This window comes from Dichotomopilus funicola (assembly GCF_033296635.1).
Source record: "Dichotomopilus funicola strain CBS 141.50 unplaced genomic scaffold C8A04scaffold_1, whole genome shotgun sequence".
NCBI classification, from domain to species: domain Eukaryota; kingdom Fungi; phylum Ascomycota; class Sordariomycetes; order Sordariales; family Chaetomiaceae; genus Dichotomopilus; species Dichotomopilus funicola.
In genome coordinates, this window is record NW_026944022.1 from 24,732 (window position 1) to 42,891 (window position 18,160).

The 18,160-nt window shown below is 54.0% G+C and overlaps 6 protein-coding genes across 6 annotated transcripts; 2 read left to right on the forward strand and 4 right to left on the reverse strand.

Moving 5' to 3' along the window:
- Positions 1 to 532: 532 nt before the first annotated feature.
- Positions 533 to 1,870, reverse strand: C8A04DRAFT_23738 (uncharacterized protein; the record flags this gene model as incomplete). Its single annotated transcript, XM_062778778.1, has 3 exons — positions 533 to 848; positions 913 to 1,756; positions 1,819 to 1,870. 3 exons carry the CDS (start codon positions 1,868 to 1,870, stop codon positions 533 to 535), a joined length of 1,212 nt encoding a protein of 403 aa, XP_062641318.1.
- Positions 1,871 to 6,189: 4,319 nt separating this feature from the next.
- Positions 6,190 to 7,332, reverse strand: C8A04DRAFT_8634 (DNA glycosylase; the record flags this gene model as incomplete). Its single annotated transcript, XM_062785185.1, has 1 exon — positions 6,190 to 7,332. The coding sequence occupies one exon, from the start codon at positions 7,330 to 7,332 to the stop codon at positions 6,190 to 6,192; it is 1,143 nt and encodes a 380-aa protein (XP_062641319.1).
- Positions 7,333 to 9,010: 1,678 nt separating this feature from the next.
- C8A04DRAFT_33524 (Anp1-domain-containing protein) lies at positions 9,011 to 10,548 on the forward strand (the record flags this gene model as incomplete). Its single annotated transcript, XM_062782493.1, has 6 exons — positions 9,011 to 9,183; positions 9,270 to 9,898; positions 9,956 to 10,003; positions 10,057 to 10,137; positions 10,200 to 10,334; positions 10,400 to 10,548. 6 exons carry the CDS (start codon positions 9,011 to 9,013, stop codon positions 10,546 to 10,548), a joined length of 1,215 nt encoding a protein of 404 aa, XP_062641320.1.
- Positions 10,549 to 11,750: 1,202 nt separating this feature from the next.
- C8A04DRAFT_23741 (cytochrome b-c1 complex subunit 7) lies at positions 11,751 to 12,283 on the reverse strand (the record flags this gene model as incomplete). The annotated part of the gene is made up of 2 exons (XM_062778779.1): positions 11,751 to 12,009; positions 12,165 to 12,283. 2 exons carry the CDS (start codon positions 12,281 to 12,283, stop codon positions 11,751 to 11,753), a joined length of 378 nt encoding a protein of 125 aa, XP_062641321.1.
- A 1,320-nt stretch (positions 12,284 to 13,603) lies between these two features.
- C8A04DRAFT_8669 (mitochondrial carrier domain-containing protein) lies at positions 13,604 to 14,984 on the forward strand (the record flags this gene model as incomplete). Its single annotated transcript, XM_062785202.1, has 2 exons — positions 13,604 to 14,120; positions 14,179 to 14,984. The coding sequence occupies 2 exons, from the start codon at positions 13,604 to 13,606 to the stop codon at positions 14,982 to 14,984; spliced, it is 1,323 nt and encodes a 440-aa protein (XP_062641322.1).
- A 2,155-nt stretch (positions 14,985 to 17,139) lies between these two features.
- C8A04DRAFT_23743 (AhpC-TSA-domain-containing protein) lies at positions 17,140 to 18,009 on the reverse strand (the record flags this gene model as incomplete). Its single annotated transcript, XM_062778780.1, has 2 exons — positions 17,140 to 17,606; positions 17,703 to 18,009. 2 exons carry the CDS (start codon positions 18,007 to 18,009, stop codon positions 17,140 to 17,142), a joined length of 774 nt encoding a protein of 257 aa, XP_062641323.1.
- Between the last annotated feature and the right edge of the window lie 151 nt (positions 18,010 to 18,160).

Sequence of the window (18,160 nt, forward strand, 5' to 3'; positions counted from 1 at the left end):
AGCCATAGATGCATGCCCTTTTCTGTCCCCCCATTGTCCAAACCACTCAGGCCTAACAAAGCTGTTACTCTTCTCATCATCGCCGAGGCCGGGTTTCCAAATAAACCTGCCCAAACAAACATGCACTGCTAGTCGTCATACCCCGTATCATGAACGCGCTCCCGCAAAGCTGGAGAAACGATATCGCCTGTCACATGGAGAGCCCTGAAAAGTAATAAGGAGGGATGACCAAAGCCAAATCAACAAATCCAGCGTCTCTATCGAGATATTAAGTCTAGCGGTGCAGTATGTATGACGACGGGTATTGGATGTCGAGGGCCGGTGAAGCGCGGAGCATCAAAAAAAGAGCGGCGAGCCAGCAAAAAACTCGAGACAGTCCACTTTCAAAAAGGAAAAAGACAGGGTTGAGGTAACAAGGTGACGAGCCGATCGTGCACGGGGCCGCATAGAGAGACAGAGAGAAAAGCTCGCATTGTCCGACCCAAGTAAAACGCCAGGTTTCCCAAATTTGACAATCGTGGTATCCCATCCCTTAGAGAGCCGAAGCCAGACCAGCGACAGCGACAAGGCCGAAGAGCGCGGCGTTGAGGACAACGCCCGAGGCGCTGTTCTCACCGTCGGTGCTGCCGTCAGTGCCGTCAACGTTGCCCGAGTCGGAAGTGGAGCCGTCGGTGTCGTCGTTGGCCTGCTTGTTGTCGGCGGTGCAGGAGAAGACACCCTCAATGTCGCCGTTGCCGCCCTGGCTGCGCGGAGCAGACTCAGAGAGCTTGTCGCAGGACTTGCGGATGTTGGCGGTCGAAGAGACGTCAAAAGCACCCTTGACGTTGTTGAGCGACGGGAACTGGATCCTACGAGGTTGTTAATATGCGGCACGCTATTGGGAACTTGACAATTAGATGCGGAACAACGTACTCAGTGAAGTTACCACGGAGCTTGACAGCACCGCTGATCTTCTGAAGCTTGGGGAAGAAAGTAATACGGTCAAGACCGGTGTTGTTGGCGATGAGGAGACCACCGGCAATCTGGGTAAGCTTGGGGAAGGTCATGTTCTTGAGGAAACCGTTGCCGACGAACGAGATGTCACCAGTCTCGGTCTTGGTGAGGTTGGGGGCGCTGAAGCTGGTGAAGTAGTTGGAGTCGAACTTGGCCGAGCCGTTGACCACCTGGAGCGAAGGCACCGAGAACTTGGTGACGTTGGCAATGGCCATGTTGGCGATCCAGTTGAGGTTGGAGAGGTCGACCTCAAGGTCAATACCGTTGGCCTGGATGACGAGCTCATCAGACAAGTCCGTGAGCTGCGAGGTGTACTTCTGCAGGCGGCGGTTGTTGTCGATCTTGAAGCTGCCAACAGACTTGAGAGCGAAGCCGTCCAGCGTGTTGAGGAAAGTGTCGCTGATGCGAATGGTCTCAGCCTTGGTCAATGGGCCGAGAGTGAGGGTGTCCAGCCGAGTAGCCGCCACCCAGTAAATCGACTGGACAGTGGTGAGCTTGCCGAGGTCGACCGTGTTGAGCCCGGTCACGTTGTTGAGCCTGAATTGACCGCCAACGGACTGAAGGCTGGTGCTCGTCAGGGTCGTGATTTGGCCGTTGTCCTCAACACGGAAGTCGCCAGTGATTTGCTCCGGACCCGAGATATCGATGGCAGCGCCGCTCTGAGGGCCGACAATCAGGTTACCCTTGATGGTCCTGCAGCTCGCCAGCTGGCTCGCATCGGCTTGGCTGTTGACGGTGGTACCCTTGCAGACACCGGCTTGGGCTAAACATGTCACGTCAGCTGCTTGTTTCGGACCCAACGTTGAAAAGAAAAATGGCACTCACCAGCGGCAGAGCCGATCGCCGCAAAGGCGGGAAGAAGATTCTTAACAAGCATTTTGAAGAAGTCTGTTGTTCGTCACCGTTAGTTCCTAATGCAAAATTCCCCGTGACTCCCGCCGTAATCCAATGCCGGGCGTTGGTGGATCAAACGAAGCGAAAACAAGGTCAAGTAGAAGACGAAGTGTTGTGATGCAATTGCGGAAATGGCGAGTGCAGGTATCTCATTCCCTCCGAGTTGGTCGAATGTGCAATGTCCGGGGAATCCACGCGATCCGGACCGCGACGTGGTAGGCAAGAGCAACCTGCTGCTGTCCCGAAGCCCCGAAGAATCTCCGCCTCCCGCCTGTCGTCCAAGTCCGGCTCCCAGGTTGGAGCGTCTCCATGGCCAAGCGTAGCTCGTAGGAAGGTGTGATGGGCCGGGTTACAGCGAGACTTGATTCGTGTGGAGGGCTGAAACCGGCGATTCGCGTCTCGTGGAGAAGCATCAAGCGTAGACGGCGCGCTGTTGTGGCTTCTGGTTTCGTGCATACACTTTCCACCCAAACCAAATCTGCGCAAGAGAACTGACTTCTGCTCTCGTCCACGTACCTTTTCTGAATTATTTGAGGTTAAGAGGAATGACCTTGGCACGGATGAAGCGGAAAAGTCAAGAGGTTCCAAAGCTGGATAGAGAGTGCGAGAAAGATAAATGGGCGAGTGGTCGTAAAAGGACCTCTTCTTCCACGGGAAAGTTATTAACGAGTGTGGTGAAGCAAAAAAGCTAGCGAGAGGAGGAAGAAGTTGGTGCGGCACGGGAAGGAAGGAAACAGGCGTGTCTTCAAAGAAAACGTTCCGGCCAAAGGGGGCAGAAAACACAGAAACCTGCCAGGAAGGGGGAATTGGGGCTCGAATCTTGCAAGTTGGACCCGCCTTCATCCGGGCACCCCCCCTGCAGGAACAAGGGGCCGCCGATGAGCGCGGTTGGCCACGTCTTGGTGCCTCCCCGGAAGATTGTCTCAGCGTTTCAGGGGCTGGACCGCGCTGCCAAGTTGAGTGTGTTGACACTGGCGATGGGACACCCATGGCGCGAAGCTTTTGGATCAAGCGTTTCTCCGTCGGTTTGCTCATATTTCTCGCCCCCAACTACGGCGTCTTCTATGTGCCGTTACCTTATTCCCCAGAACGAGACGGCAATTCGTGTTATCTCATCCCACGACGATGTGCATGGATTTTTAAGTTGGCGAGATGAGAGGAGTGGCTCTAGCAGAGAATCCTTGCTGGACAGTGTCACTGCTGTGGGTCAAATTCTTGGATGAACATGGTTCCCCTTGGAGCTCCTTCCAACTTCCCAGCTCGGCTGCGCCATCCCTCCATTCTCTCACGGCGACGTCGATGGCGCTTTTTAGCTGCTTGGCCGCCGCTGGTCAAGCTGGACCAAATGGGGCGAGGCTCTGGTTCCTCGGTCCGTCCTGGAATTTTTCAGGATCGAGGCACAGATCGGAAGATCGGGGGAAGCAAAAGATTACCACTTCGAGAAAAAGGCCTCCGCTCACCAATTCCTTTTTTTTTTCACTAACTGACATCCAGCCACGCGCTGTGCGATTGTTTACTCTTTCCCCGGTTGCGCTGTCTGAGCTGCGCAAACCATGCAGCTAACGTTAGTGTATTTGTTCGCGCCTTTGCAAAGCTCCGTAGCACGTGCAGCCGGAAATGTCATTCGTTCATCCGTTCCCGAGCAAGCGCTGCCCGACTTTTTCGTGGATGACGTCGCCAAAAAACAAAGAATTGGACACGGGACGGAGCCAAGAAGGTCGGGAAGGCATTGGAGACGCGGGCTCCCTCATGATGTTTCGCCGCCTGGCCACACAAACCGAGCAACACAACCCGGCTTTGACCCAGACTTGCCAGACCACGCACCACAACACACCGAACGATACGAAGATCCGTCCGTCGTCATTCGTGATTGGCCAACCAGCGCGACGCGAATCCCAAGTCCTCTCCACCTTGGTGGGCTTCGATCTTCGTAGTCAAATTCGCCCCCATTGCGGCCGTCGTTAGTGAGGCAAGAGAGGCCGGCGGCTGTCAAGCATGTTCTCAAAACCTCTCACGTTTTACCGCATGCCATTCAGCACATCATATCCGTTTCCAACACCGCAAGCCTCGAGTACCTACCTTCCTGGGCAGGTCCGACCTCCGATGGGATGAAGGTAACCTGGGTGCCTGTTAATCCGTGGAAGAAAAGCCGATTACCTATGTGCCGAACCGTAGCAACCCTCCCATTTACAGGCCGACCGCCGCCGGCACGCCCCATTACCGCGCATGGTAGAACTTGGGCGAAAAATTGACTTCTTCTTCTTTCTCCCATTTACAGAAAACCTAACGCAACTCCGTCGGTACCGTCCATTAGTCTCTCGTGTAGACACCATTATATGCAAACACCAGGAGGTACAAGACATAGGGACACAGAGATCCTTTCCCATCCACCGGGACCTGCCAAAGTAACAGACACGGCCGCTAAACTGCGAGACCTTGATCTCGATCAAATTTGGTCCAGGAGCCGGGCGTAGGATGGTGAAGCTGTCAACACACTTGCCGGTGTGTTTTGTTTAAGGTACATACATCCAGGACTTGCTGGCGTTACTGTCAACCCAGGCCCTTCTTAACGTTACTAGCGAGACACCGCCAGATCTCGACGACCACAAATGTCGATTCGGGAGTTTGCATCATCCTTATCCATACCCGGTAGGACACTTTGCCATCCGGCGCACAATGCCGTCTAATAAACAGTTTGGGTAAGTCCGTCACGGCGAAGGCAACCTACGGAATGCCAATCCGCGTCAACTCTTCCCTAATACGAGAGCTACAGCTTGGGGCTCATTGACATGTGAACCTCACATCTATTACCATAGTGATTGCTTCCCGAGCTAATGTCTTATATTTTTGAGTTGAGTAGCTGAGTCTAGGATCCTCCGGGGCTTGAGTCCATATCAAAAGAGTAACGGCTTCGGGAAACAATTTAGAAGCCACCTCCATACGCCGTAACTTACTTCAGCGGCTTCCTGGTGAATCTACCAGCTCCGGGTATTATTCCGCAACCCGGCCGGCCTGAAGCCAAGCCGTGCACACTGGCAAGATCAGTCTTACCACTTGTACACATGGAAACGTATAGAAACTCGAAATCAAGATGTCACTGAAGTCGCCATCACCAAAATCGGTACTGATTTAACCGCCTCTCCATCGTCAAATGTGTGTGGGAGTAACTTCACCGTAAACTCCGTAGTACGTGTATTAACCTTAATAGCAAAGCTGCACAGTTGAAAGTTCACGCTGGTTGCACACCCCCCCTCGGCAGGGATAACGTTGCCGTTGCTGCGCGATCAGCGCGCTGTTCTCCGAGTGTAACGTTCGACACTGCCTATGAAACGGCGAGCGGCAGTGATATCTCTCCAGGTCGGACCGCGCAGCTCCTTGTTCGTTACCGGGCCCCTTCCACTCGATAGGATGATCACAACTCGCAGGCCTCCCACGTTCTCAAAGAATCTTTTCTGTGTCGAAAGTTTGAAAAGGAGCTGTGTTATGGGTGTCTCATGTAAAAGCTTCGCTCGGAAGAGTTGTCAAAGAGGTATTTTCCATGTCGACTAGCGACCCCACGCAGAGCACAGTGCCGCATTTCGCTGTGTTTGGTGGAGGCCAAATATCGATCACCCACTTTGAAACGTCCACACTGGCGCTCGTCACCGATCTAAACTAGGGGTGGTTTGGGTGGCTGGGCCGCTATCAGCGACTATCAGGGTCACGACTCACCGTTCCAGGTTGCGTGTGAAAATGAAAATAACAGGATAAACGGAAACAAAAACTTTGCCTGTTTGGTTCGTGCAATTGGCTTAGTTGAGGCGAGTCGGCTCATGGGATGAACGATGCATTGACCGGAAGCTTGTTTTTCTGGTACCACAACAAGCTCTAAGCCACAGCCTGTGCGCCTGTCGACCGCCACTGCAACAAGTTTCCAGCTGGAATTCGTCAGGCAATGGAGACAGCGCATGTTTCTGCGTCACAGCTATACATGGCAGGGTAAGATCATGGCCGATTACACGTATGGAACGGTCCCTAGGACAGAAGGAACGGCTTCCCAAAAGACAGTATGTATCCACGTCGTCTGATGTTCTTGTGTTGTCGATACACAGGGACACAGGCACAGACCGCAAACGCAACCACACAGGCCCAGACGGGTATGCAGACGCAAGCAGAATCTATAAACACAGACCAGGCCAGACGGCCATTCTCACAACCCGCGTTCCACTGTTTGACACGGTACAACGGAGTGTCCACCAGCCGACCACCCGACATGTCTTTGTCTCTCTCCCTCTCTCTTCCCCGCGCGGTCTTTCATCTCAGTTACTCCATCGTGCTAATATCCGTCTCTTCAACCCGCCACATATACCACATAAACAACGTCCGATAAGGCCGAAACCGTTCACTGATCTCCTCCATCTCCTTCTCGCTCATATACTTCCACTTCCCGCCGCCCTTGGCCTTCAACTTGCTCACGTCCCGTCCAACAAATGCCGCCATCCCACGCTGCACCCCCAAGTCACCAGTCGAGAAGACGTCCAACCGTTTCAACGCGAAACACGCAAACATCTCAACACTCCATTTCCCCAGCCCGCGCACGGCAATCAGCTTCTCAAAGACCTCCTCATACGGCGCATCGGCGAGCATCTGCGCGGTCAGCTCGCCCGAGGCGAACTTCTCGGACAGACCCTGGAGGTATTCGGCTTTGCGCTGCGAAAGCCCCGCCGTGCGCAAGGTCTCAATCGACGTCACCGCAACCTGGTCCGGAGTCGGAAAACGCGGAGCGACCACCTCGGCATCGGGCAGCGCATCAGTCTCCAGCTGCGAGTTGAACAGGTTGATGAAGCGGGCCTTGATGGACTTGGCCGCGGCACCGCTGACCTGCTGCGAAATGATGCCGCTGCACAGCGCCTCGAACGGGTCGACCTGCTCGGCTAGGCCGGCGGGCGAGAAGATGCGGCAATGGTGCTGGTCGATGAGCGGCTTCATCCGCGCGTCGACCTTGATTAGGTAGGCGCAGGCCTCCTCGAGGATGTTGGACGATGTGATGGTGGGGGTGATCTTCGTCGGGCCCGTCGGGGCGGGCTTGACATCTCTGCTGCTGCTTAGCTTGGAGCGGATCGGCTCGACGGAGGTCGGAGCGATGACCCGGGATGTCTTGGGCGAGCGGAGGACCGCATTGGTGCGGTTTGGGTCTGCCAGACGAGCGACCGCGGCGGGTTTGGGCTTCTGTGTCTCTATGGGCTCTGCGATGAGATTGACTGCGGTAGGTGTAGGTGTATCGGGCGCTTCCTCGACAGCCTTCACCCGCCGCTTCCGTGGTGTGACGGGCGCCTTCGCGGTCTCCTCCGGCGCAGAAACCTGGGCTTTGCGCTTGCGAGCCATTACAGCCGGCCGAGGTGGTAGCTCAACTACAGCGGCATTGGTGGCCACGGCCGCAAGCCTGGCAGACCTGCGTGATGCCATGTGTTCGGATGCAAAATGCCAGGTAAGGGTCTCCTGTATCGAGGCCAATAGTAGTCCCAGCCAGGGAGGGGGCGGAGAAGTAAAACAAGTCGGGAACAATGTCCAGATTGGTCACGACATGCCAAACAGGCGATTCTGTGACGGGTGGTTTGTCCTCGCTGGCAGTTGATCACTTCAAAACGAATGTGAAGCGCAACGCCGTGTCTTCTAGCGGCAATCTCACGAGAAAGAAGACATTGCGAAGAACCAACTGCCAAAGGCGGGGAACCCAGACTACTTTTGTCGCAAGTCGGCCGGGAAACGCTCCCTGACTAATTACCCAAAAAGGAGACCGCATCTCCTCAACCAGTGAGACGCGCGCTTTTCAAAATGTCAATCGCGCTCCTTCCACCAGATCACGTGATTTAGCTCCGGGCGACAAAGTGCTCCGATTTTCTTTGAACTAGTACCCGATTGGGTTAGTAAGTCAATGAATCTCACGCCAAGGCGGCCGAGGCGGGAAGATTGAGCTCGGCATGCTTCTGGAATCCCGGCTCTGTTGAAAAGCGCAGGGTGTTGAGGTCCAGAACCCAACGGGTAAAATCGTTGATTCGAAAACGGGGTCTTCTCTCAGCGAGCAACTTATTAGCTTCCCCGGGACGAGATACAGAGGCCGATGAGCATAAATCTTGGCAGTGTATGGAAGGTGACAACCTGGAAGCTCCATGATGCAAGGTTGTTTTGTGGGGTTCTTGAACATCGAGACCAGATGGCAGACGCGCAAAGCTTGAAGAGGAAGGACGGAAACGGGGAACCGTTCGGCGGGATATTTGTCGCGGAGAATCATCTGAAACACATCGGGCCTTCAATATTGTCTGCACAAATCGACGGACGTAGACGTAACTGGAGGGGGGGCAAATTTGAGCGATACGAAGTACAGTTGCTGCTTTTCGCTGCTGGGGCATCCCGTTCCAGTCCATACGGGAACGAAAGAAGCGGCCATATCTACATAGCATATGGTGTCGAAACCCTCCATTGCCTCCAAACGGAAATTGACCACAGGTTTACGAGGTATGTCGTGTAAAGAAAAGCAAGGAGGTTTTTGTCACCAAATTTGCCGGGACGGTTATTGTTTGCTTCAGGGTACCTCCGCAGGTGCCATTCCGCAACGGTGGCTGAGTTCCAGGCCCCAGAAACGGGAGTTAAAGCCCACCAAATCCCGGCACACCCCCGCCAAGAGACGACGCTAATCTCTGTGAGGTGCTCCTGTTCACTTTGGCGACATGTTGAATTTCCATCGTCCACTCCCACACGCCCAATAGTTTGATATTTCTCATGTATTTTGGCCCTGGCTAACGACGGACGCCATTCCCGCAACGAGCCTAACTAGCCACGAACCCCGCCTCTCGCGGTTGTCACTACGCCTAGCAAGTTGTGACCTAGAATCGGCAAGCCAACGTCGCCGAGCCCGACGACCCTTCCATATCATCACCCCAGCGTCGCACCAAACTTGGCCAGCCCGCCGCGTGCGCCCCTTACAACGGGACCGACCCTTTGCCACACGGCATCCCGGATCGGCTTGTTAGACAAGGACGGGGCCGGAAACAATAGACGGGGACGGCTCTCTAAGCCAGGCGCCGCGCAATTGCTGCGCGTGGTGTTGCCACAGGGGGATACAACCTGACAAGAGACATTGAAGATGCTGTTCCCGAAGGGCGGCGTAAACTGGAAGGGCGCGAGAACGAATTTACCTCCTACGCGGGGATTGTGGAAGCTACTCGCAAAATCGCGGTTGCTTTTCCTCGTCGGTCTTACCGGCCTAGTAGTTTTACTATGGCGCACCATCCGGAGCACCACACCTCGTGTGCAGAGGTCCGACACCCTTAAGTTTATTTTTCTTCGTTGTTACCAGCGGCGTTGGGCGGGATGTGTGTAGCTAACATTATATCCGTCGACAGCTTCTACTGCTGGGGTCCGTCTAAGTCGCCCATGGAAATGACGCCAAACGAGCAAGCAGCCTGGTCCTCCCACCTCACGACCCCCGTCATCTTCAACCACCATGCCCCGCTCGAAGTCGACTCGTCAACCATCCAATACGTTGACCTGAACCCCATCAAGTCCACAATCAAGGCCGTGCAGAACAAGGAGCGGGTCCTCCTCCTCACTCCGCTCAAGGACGCCTCGCGCTACCTCTCTAAGTACTTTGAGCTCGTCGCGAAACTGACCTACCCCCACGACCTCATCGATCTTGCCTTCCTCGTCAGCGACACCACCGACGACACCGTTGCCGTGCTTGCTGCCGAGCTCGACCGTATCCAGAAGCGCGACGACGGTACTGCCTTCCGCAGCGCGACGATCGTACAGAAGGACTTTGGCTTCACTCTCAGCCAGGAGGTTAAGGACCGTCATGGCTATGAGGCCCAGGCCCCGAGGCGCAAGGCCCTGGGGAAAGCCCGGAACTACCTCCTCTCGACGGCGCTGAAGCACGATCACTCGTGGGTGTATTGGAGAGATGCGGATATTGTAGACAGCCCGGAATCGATCATTGAGGATTTCGTTGTCCATGATCGAGATGTTCTCGTTCCCAGTACGGATGACCCCTTTGGTGACGAAATCTTGAGGGCAGTGAGCTAACGGGTTACAGACATCTGGTTCCACCGTTACGAGGACGGGCGCGATATTGAAGGGAGATGTGAGTGTGGCCTTTTCTCTCAAACTTGGACCATCTAGCTAACCATGGAGCAGTCGATTACAACTCCTGGGTGGAATCCGACAAGGCGCTCAAGCTCGCTGCGGGCCTCAAAAAGGACGTCATTCTCGTTGAAGGTACGTCCCACTCTCTCCCTCTAAGGTCTGCCAGAAATTGGACGGAGACTGATCATGCGCAGGCTACAAGGAATTCGACACCGGGCGCACCTACATGGCGCGGATGGGTGACTGGCGGAACAACAAGGACGAGGAGATCGAGCTGGACGGCGTCGGCGGCGTCAACATCATCGTCAAGGCCGACGTTCACCGATCAGGTGCGTTAAACCCCTCTGACCAGCTTCCCGGGTTAATCACGTAATAACTAACACGGCCAATTCAGGGATCAACTTCCCATGCTACGCCTTCGAGAACCAGGCCGAGACAGAAGGCTTCGCCAAGATGGCCAAGCGTGCCGGGTATGGCGTCTACGGCCTCCCCAACTATGTTGTTTGGCATATCGACACGGAAGAAAAGGGGGGGAACGTGTAGTGATTGCTTGGCGATGCTATGTCTTCACGCCCCCTCTAATTCCTGTTCCCCCATTTTGGTTTACCCGCTTTTCACGGCTTATACGACAGCCCATGATGTGCACAAACACAAACGCATACACACACCAAATTATACATGCTTTCCATGACGTTTTGAGGGAAGGCAATCGGCGTTGGATGGGGTTCCGGCGGTAATGGTGTCTGTCTTTGTATCTGTCTCTTTAGCCTTCTCATTCCGTTATTCACCACGGTTTTTTGGTATTCTTTTACTTCTCTCGGAGGTCGAGAGTGGGTGGACATCGAGCGTTGTATTCGAGCTGTTCTGGATGAAATTCAAACTTGTTGGTGGTTCTTCTTCTTTCTGTATGTCGGCCCGACGGTGGAAAGGCGTGTTTTACGGGAAGGAATTGGAGACGCCTCGATAATCTTCCGTTCATTCAGTACGTGGTATAACGCATGGTTGGAGAGCAATGGTCCGGTGTTGTGTTTGGGGATTGAGTCTATGTCCCGGGGAAAGGAGGGTATTATTGCAAGATACACATGTTCTAAAATGGCGCTCGTCGTTTTTTATGGCAGGATAGTGTTCGCTGCTTACGGCTCGACGAATAATAGGAGATCGCTTGGGTCCGTTTGGTTTTCTGTATCGGACGAGATTTTGGATTTGGCGCAGGGCAGTAATGATAACTATGCATTCATATACTTTGACCGATTTTGAGCGGTGGCGGCTGTGTTTCATATTTCCTCGCCCTAAAATCTAAGACTAAACATACTTAGTAGGAGAGGGAGAACATGAACAGAGGCACAAACAGGTCAGGTAATTGAGACTATACTGGCTGACAGGCAACTTGAAAAAAGAAGTCAAAAAGCTCACTACCCAGTCCAACCACGAGTTGCGTCCATGAGCCTGGCATTATCACAGCCGTGACATTGATCATATATTGAACATCCATGAGTTTGGATTTACTATGCTGGACGGCAGTGACGGATATACACATCAACCAGATCGGCGGCAAGCCCTGCTCTCCCAAAACACCTCTATTTTGACTCTCTAGCCACAGTCGTGATTGTCCTTCCCCCCTTTCGTAAAGTACAGCCCCGCCATCATCTAACAAGAAAATCTCTCCCATGCATCCATCATTGGCGTGGTTTGACGTCAGTTCGTCAACCCGGTCTGCCCAATCCCAGTCCCAGTTGACAGCCCGTTTAGTGCTTCTTGAGGACGGTCAAGGTGTTGAGGGCTTCCCTCTCCTGGTTCTCGGCGTAGACCTGCTCAAGGATGGGCGACAGGTAGGGCGTGTCCTCCTCGGGCTTGGTCCACTCGTTCCTGGGCAGGATCTTTTGCTGCAGGCTGAGTTGTGTCGCGCGGCGGATGCGGTAGATGCGGTCGTAGTTCTCCTTGGCGTCCAGACGGCTTATCGCCTTGAGCACATCCTCGTTCTCTTCGGAGAGCAGGTCGTCGGCCCTAGTGGTGAGAGTGTGTGTTAGAATTAATTCAATGGGAATGCAATTGGGTCACACAGCGACACGACAACACAGAAGTACCGTCGCCATCACCATCATCACCACCACCACCGCTACCATCATCACCACTATCATCGGGCGCAGGGGGGAACGCACTTAAGACCCATCTGACGGTAGCCGGCGGCATTGGCATACCACGCGGCAAGAGGGGTCAGCAGCTGCTTAAGCCAGGGCCGCCGGAGGACGAACGGGCTGAGGGACGGCGCGACAGGCATGGCGGGCGTCGGTAGGTGGTTGGTTGGAGTACTGACTGAATGTTGTCGTCAAACAATCAATCAAATTGGCGCGAAATCATTTGAGGTTCACAAGCTGCGAGAGCTCCGGGAATTACCGTGGGGTTCTTGTCATGGCCTGAAAATTCGGGCAGCGAATTTTTGTGTAACGTAAAGCATGACGCGGTATGTTTGGTATGTTACACCGGCCTCGAACTGCTCCCCCAAACAGCGATGAGGTAATGGGTCCCGGCAGCGAACCCCGATTCCGGATTTCCATCATCCCACTCTCAGGTGCAATTGATAACGGTGGACAGCCCTGTTCCCTTCTGCCAGGATCCTCCACGCTGGCAGGTTCACTGACTGGTCAATGAATCTTCATCCGAGACATGAGAAAAAAGAAAAGGGTTTGGCTGGATGAGACGAATCAACCGCTTTGTTGTGTGAAGACAACAAATTGAACCCGCGGGATCCCGAATCCAAAGCCTTTTTTTCCTGCAGCTGAAGGACGGCCCGCTGTCCTGCACCTCGGTATCAGTCTTAACGGTCGGCTGCCCTCGTGCTCACTCCCGTTCCTTCCTTCCACCCCCGATAACTCTAGAAGCCCGTCCTCTTCTCAACAATTACACTACTCTTCAGTCTGAAAACAATCCTTCCCCCAAACAGCCTCACCAGCAAACTATCAAATCCCCGCCTTTCGAAAACACAACCTTCCCAGCAAAGCGGACAAAGGCCGGATTACTAGAGCCCGCGAATACAATACCCCCGCGTGTTCCGGTTCATCGGTGCTCACGGGTCTCCGCAGTGTCGGATTGTGCAATCCACCACCCCGGTCCACCCGCGCGCCCGCCAAGAAACATTTCCCTTCCAAGTCCCCGTCAAAGTGTCGAAACTCCCGCTTTGGTGAACGAGGGACGTAATCAGGGCGCGCTCGTTCGGGCAAAACTCCCAGGCCAAAGCACTCGGGATTGTCATTCACCACCTGTGCGCCCACAAGCGTCAAAGCCCATGAAAGGCGCCAATTGTTGCTAGCAGAAGTCACGGTCCCCTGCCTGCGCGGGCATCTTCCCCGCACATCGGCATCAAAGGGAATCGCAGACAAAACCAACAACCGCCCGGCGCTACTAGGCTCGATGATATCGAGAAAACCTGTGACGAAAACACCACCTTGATTTGCAAACACAAAGGACCTCGCGAGTTACAACACACATTACCGCTTTAAAAAAAAAAAAAGCCCCGAACGAACATCCGTTTACCAAGAAACCAACCACCACACAACACCACATTCCGACACCGATTTCCCTCTTCACTTCTCGAGGCGGAATGTCTCACAACGAACACCTTTCTCCCGACACTCAACCGACAGCTGGATCACAGTCAGAATATGGGGTAGCGCTATCTGAGCCCCAGGCCCCGCAGTCACAGTCGGCGGATATTTCACCATCTAAAGGGACAGACACGGCCCGTTTGGCCGCGACCGAAGCGATGTCCGATTCAACTCCACTCACAGCTTGGGAGCGCTGGGCCGTTGGTGCCTCAGAATCCCAATTCAATGCCCTGTCAGGCGCCGTCGGCGGCTTCACATCAGGCATTGTCACTTGCCCGCTCGACGTCATCAAAACCAAGCTGCAGGCTCAAGGCGGCTTTGCGTCGCAATTACCTGCTGGGCACACGAGGGTGTACAAGGGATTGTTTGGGACAGCAAGTGTGATATGGAACCAAGAGGGGCTCCGGGGCATGTACAGAGGCTTGGGCCCCATTATCATGGGTTATTTGCCCACCTGGGCAGTATGGTTCACGGTCTATAACAAGTCCAAGAGGTTCCTCGGGGAGTACCACGGTATGTGCTCAACTGCCAAGCAGCAACTAAGTTCAGACTGTACTAACTAGCCCTACAGATAACAGCTTCGTCGTCAACTTCTGGTCATCGGTAGTAGCGGGCGGTAGTAGCACTATTGTCACAAACCCGATTTGGGTTATCAAGACCCGCCTGATGTCACAGTCGACGAGCCACGACAGGGCGCGGTTCTCGCTGTTTCCAAAGGGCGCCAACACCCCAACATCACGGCCAACGCTGCACCAGCCGTGGCACTACAAGTCAACATGGGATGCAGCACGCAAAATGTACACGACAGAGGGCATCCTCTCGTTCTACTCCGGGTTGACACCAGCACTTCTCGGGTTAACCCATGTTGCCGTACAATTCCCAGCCTATGAGTTCCTTAAGCTCAAATTTACGGGGAGGGAGATGGGTGCGGCACCCGTCCCAGGCGAGGACGAGAAGGCGCACTGGTTCGGTATCTTGTCTGCGTCGATAATGTCGAAGATCCTTGCGAGCAGCGCTACTTACCCGCACGAAGTGATTCGAACACGACTACAAACGCAACGGCGACCAATGCCAGGATACGAGTACATGCAGGGCCTCGGCGGTACACAGGCGGGGACTAACGGGTCCGCCCAACCGCCAAACGCTGGGCCGAAGTACAAGGGTATTGTCTCCACGGTCCGAACCATGCTTCGAGAGGAAGGCTGGAGGGCATTTTATGCGGGACTGGGCACAAACATGACACGTGCCGTGCCGGCTGCCACTGTGACCATGCTCACGTACGAATACACGATGAGCAACCTCAACCGTATGAGGACAACTGGGAAAGCGAAGATGCAGCAGGAGCAGTCGGAGCGAAGGGAGTTTTCGGGGGTGTAGATTTGGGGGTCCAGGCGTTATTTTCCGATACCCAAACCGGCTTTGTTTCGGTTCATTTTAGAGAAGGCGATGCGAATCACCCATCAGGACATCCTCCCCAAGGCTGCCATCGTCACATGACCCTGTTTTTCGAAATCAATACGATACCCCAGCCCATTTCGATCAGTTCCCGACCTACCCGTTGCCCGCGCAACACCCTTTCTGAGCACACCCAGTCGTCATCCGTCTCATTTTAGTGCCTCGTATTTTCCACCTCGAATTTGGCCATGGGAGAAACCGTGGTGGCACAACAGATAGTTGAGCTTTCTAGCAAGTATCGCCGCTGCGAGAAGTCATGGTGGCAAGCTACCAAGTGAGAGAGCGAGCAGGAAATGGCGACGTTGTTTTTGCTAGACCGCACTGCACAGCCCAACAGCTTTCTGTTTCTTCCAGATTTCTACCCTTCCCTTCTGCTCCTCCGTCCTTTATCTAACACCTTCGCCACCCATTCCCCTATTTTTTCCAGCCTTATTTTTTTCCGGCGGGCGGGCGGGCGGGCGTGCAAACGGGCAAAATGCATGTTGCATCCACGGTATCTATGGATTTGATTCAACGGAGTACTTGGGAAATCGGACCGGCCGGGCGATTGAATCAGCTAAGAAAGAACAGGTGTGGTTCTTACGTTGGTTTTTGTTTTGTTTTGTTTTTGTTTGTTTGTTTGTTGGGTGTACTGTACATGGCATACATATTTGCATAGACGGCCCGGGTGGGCTGGCTGGCTGGTGGGCGGGTAGGCAGGTAGGCAGATGGGGATTTTGCCGAATTGGGGGGGGGTTGGGGGGTGAAATGTCTGGGTTAGTGTGTGAATATAAGATATCGATGTGTTCTAATATGGGTGTGAATCTGTGGTGAAGTATGTGATGTCTTTTAGTAGTAGAGGTGTTGATGTTTTATCGTGAGTAGAGCCCGAGTAATAAGGCTCGAGGTCTTAATGTAAATGCTTGCCAAAAAAGGAGAAAAGAAAAAAGTCGCGATACTCCTTTCACCATTTAACGGACAGTTTCCTTCCTTTCTACCTTTTTCTTCCTATTTTTTTTGAAGGGACATTCTTTATGTTGGTCTTTCGTCAGGGACAGTGAGTTAACTAGCCATTTGCCTACAGCAGCTGGGCGAGCAGCTCCGCCAAACAACTTTCGCGCACGTTTGTCCGATTGCCTATTAGTACAACCCCCAAACTTACAACCTCCCGACTTAAAACCTCTCCACTCCGTATTTGATCATATTACCTCAAAACATAATACCAGGCCATTGGTTACATGGGATTGAATGCCCTAAGCAAGCGTGAAACACAATAGCACCACACACCTCCAGAATGAGAAATGTCTCGTAGCATCAACCCACGGGTATGTCCGACTGACTGCAAGGCAATCCTAGCAAAACACCTTTTTTCCATGTTGTATCCACGAGAGATGTAAACTAATACGTTCGTCTTCCCTTCGTTTAGACCATCATGGCACCGGTAGCCGCGTTTACCATGGCTGGTGTTCTGTTCATGTATGTGGTCCCTGATTCTGAGGTTGCTCCTGCGGGCTCTGTTTCTTTGGGTCAGGCGTAGTAGTAGGGGTCCATGGGCCTTGTTGATGGCTGATTTGAGATGGTTAAAGGTACACACGGTCGTCAATCCGGGCTGCGAAGAGCAATGCCGTAAGTGAAAGCCTTTTTTCCTTTTTAGGGAGCATGTGTTTTTGGGGGCGTGGTTTCGCCGCGGCTTGAGAGCAACGGCCGCAATCATTTGGTTATTCCTAAGGGGTTCCCGTTGATGTTTCGTTCTCAGACACTGATTAGATTCATGGACCCAGAAGCTTGACAAGGAGAGACAACAAGCTGCTCGCCAATATCGAAATCAAGATGGGGAGCAATAATCCGGAACTGGGGTTATGAAGCATGTAACCTTGACATAGGGGCAAGTTGGGACGGAGGAAGGAAATATAAAGATATCAGCTTGATCAATCAGAGGCCAATTAGCAAAGATCAAAATATATACACAAACACAAGTCCGGCTGCTTTTTGTTACCCTTACAGCGAGTCCGAATCCGCAACACCGAAAAAAGTCCCAGGTTTCAAGGCCTCTCACTTCACCAAGCGCTTCCCAACACAGCACACCAAACCTCTGCTTCTACTCCTCCTTCTTCTCACCCTCCCCATTCACCCCCTCCTCCTCCTTCTTCTCCTCCTTCTTCTCCTCCACCGCCTCCCCATTTGTCTCCTTCACCGGCGCATCCTCCTTCCCCTCCTCCTTCTTCTCCTCCTCCTCCTCCCCGTTAGCAGCCTCCCCCAACCCCTCCACCAACCCCCTCACAACATCAACCGTCGCCTCAGGCCCCCCAGCCTGCGCAGCCAAAACCTTACCACTCTTATCAACCACAAACACGCCCCGCGTAGTACCCTTGGGGGTCTTCTTCAGACCGATGGCGCCAATTAGCGTAGCAGCCGGATCGCAGAGCAGAGGGTAGGGCAGGTTCTGCTTGGTTTGGAAGGTGGTGTTGGCTTTAGGGGAGTCGGTGGATAGGCCGTAGATGGACAGACCGGTTGGGGTGGTGAGGGCGGTGTGCGCGTCGCGGAAGAGGCAGGCTTGTTTGGTGCCTTTGGGGGGGGGGGGGGGGTTAGATATGTTGTACAGGTATTATATGGGTGGGTGGAGGTATGGGATTGCGGTTTTGGGGATAGGGAGTAGCTTACAGCCAGGGGTGGACGCCTTGGGGTAGGTAAACAGCACAACACCACCCTTGCTCTCATCAACAAGAGCCTTAAGGGTAGTCTTCTTGCCATCGTTGGTCTCGATCTCGCCGCCGAAGCCGTCGAGAGTGATGACATCGCCGACGGCGGGCTGAGAGGACGAGCCGTTGGTAACGCCGGCGACCTTTTCCTTGACGGCTTCCTTGACTTTGGAGGCGGTCGAGGCGGTAGGCTTGCTGGCGGCCTTCTTGCGCGTGGGAGCCGGCGGAGGCGCGGGGGCCTCCTTGCGCTTGCGCAGTTCCATGGGCATGATGGCGACGCGGTTGGGGGTAGGTTTTTACGCGCGGCTTGCGGCTTACGGCTTACAAAAGTATGGAAGGAGATAGAGAGAGGAAGGTGATGGTTGAGGAAGAGTGTGTGGATGGGTGAGAGATTGAGAGGCAAAGGGTCCCAATGTACGG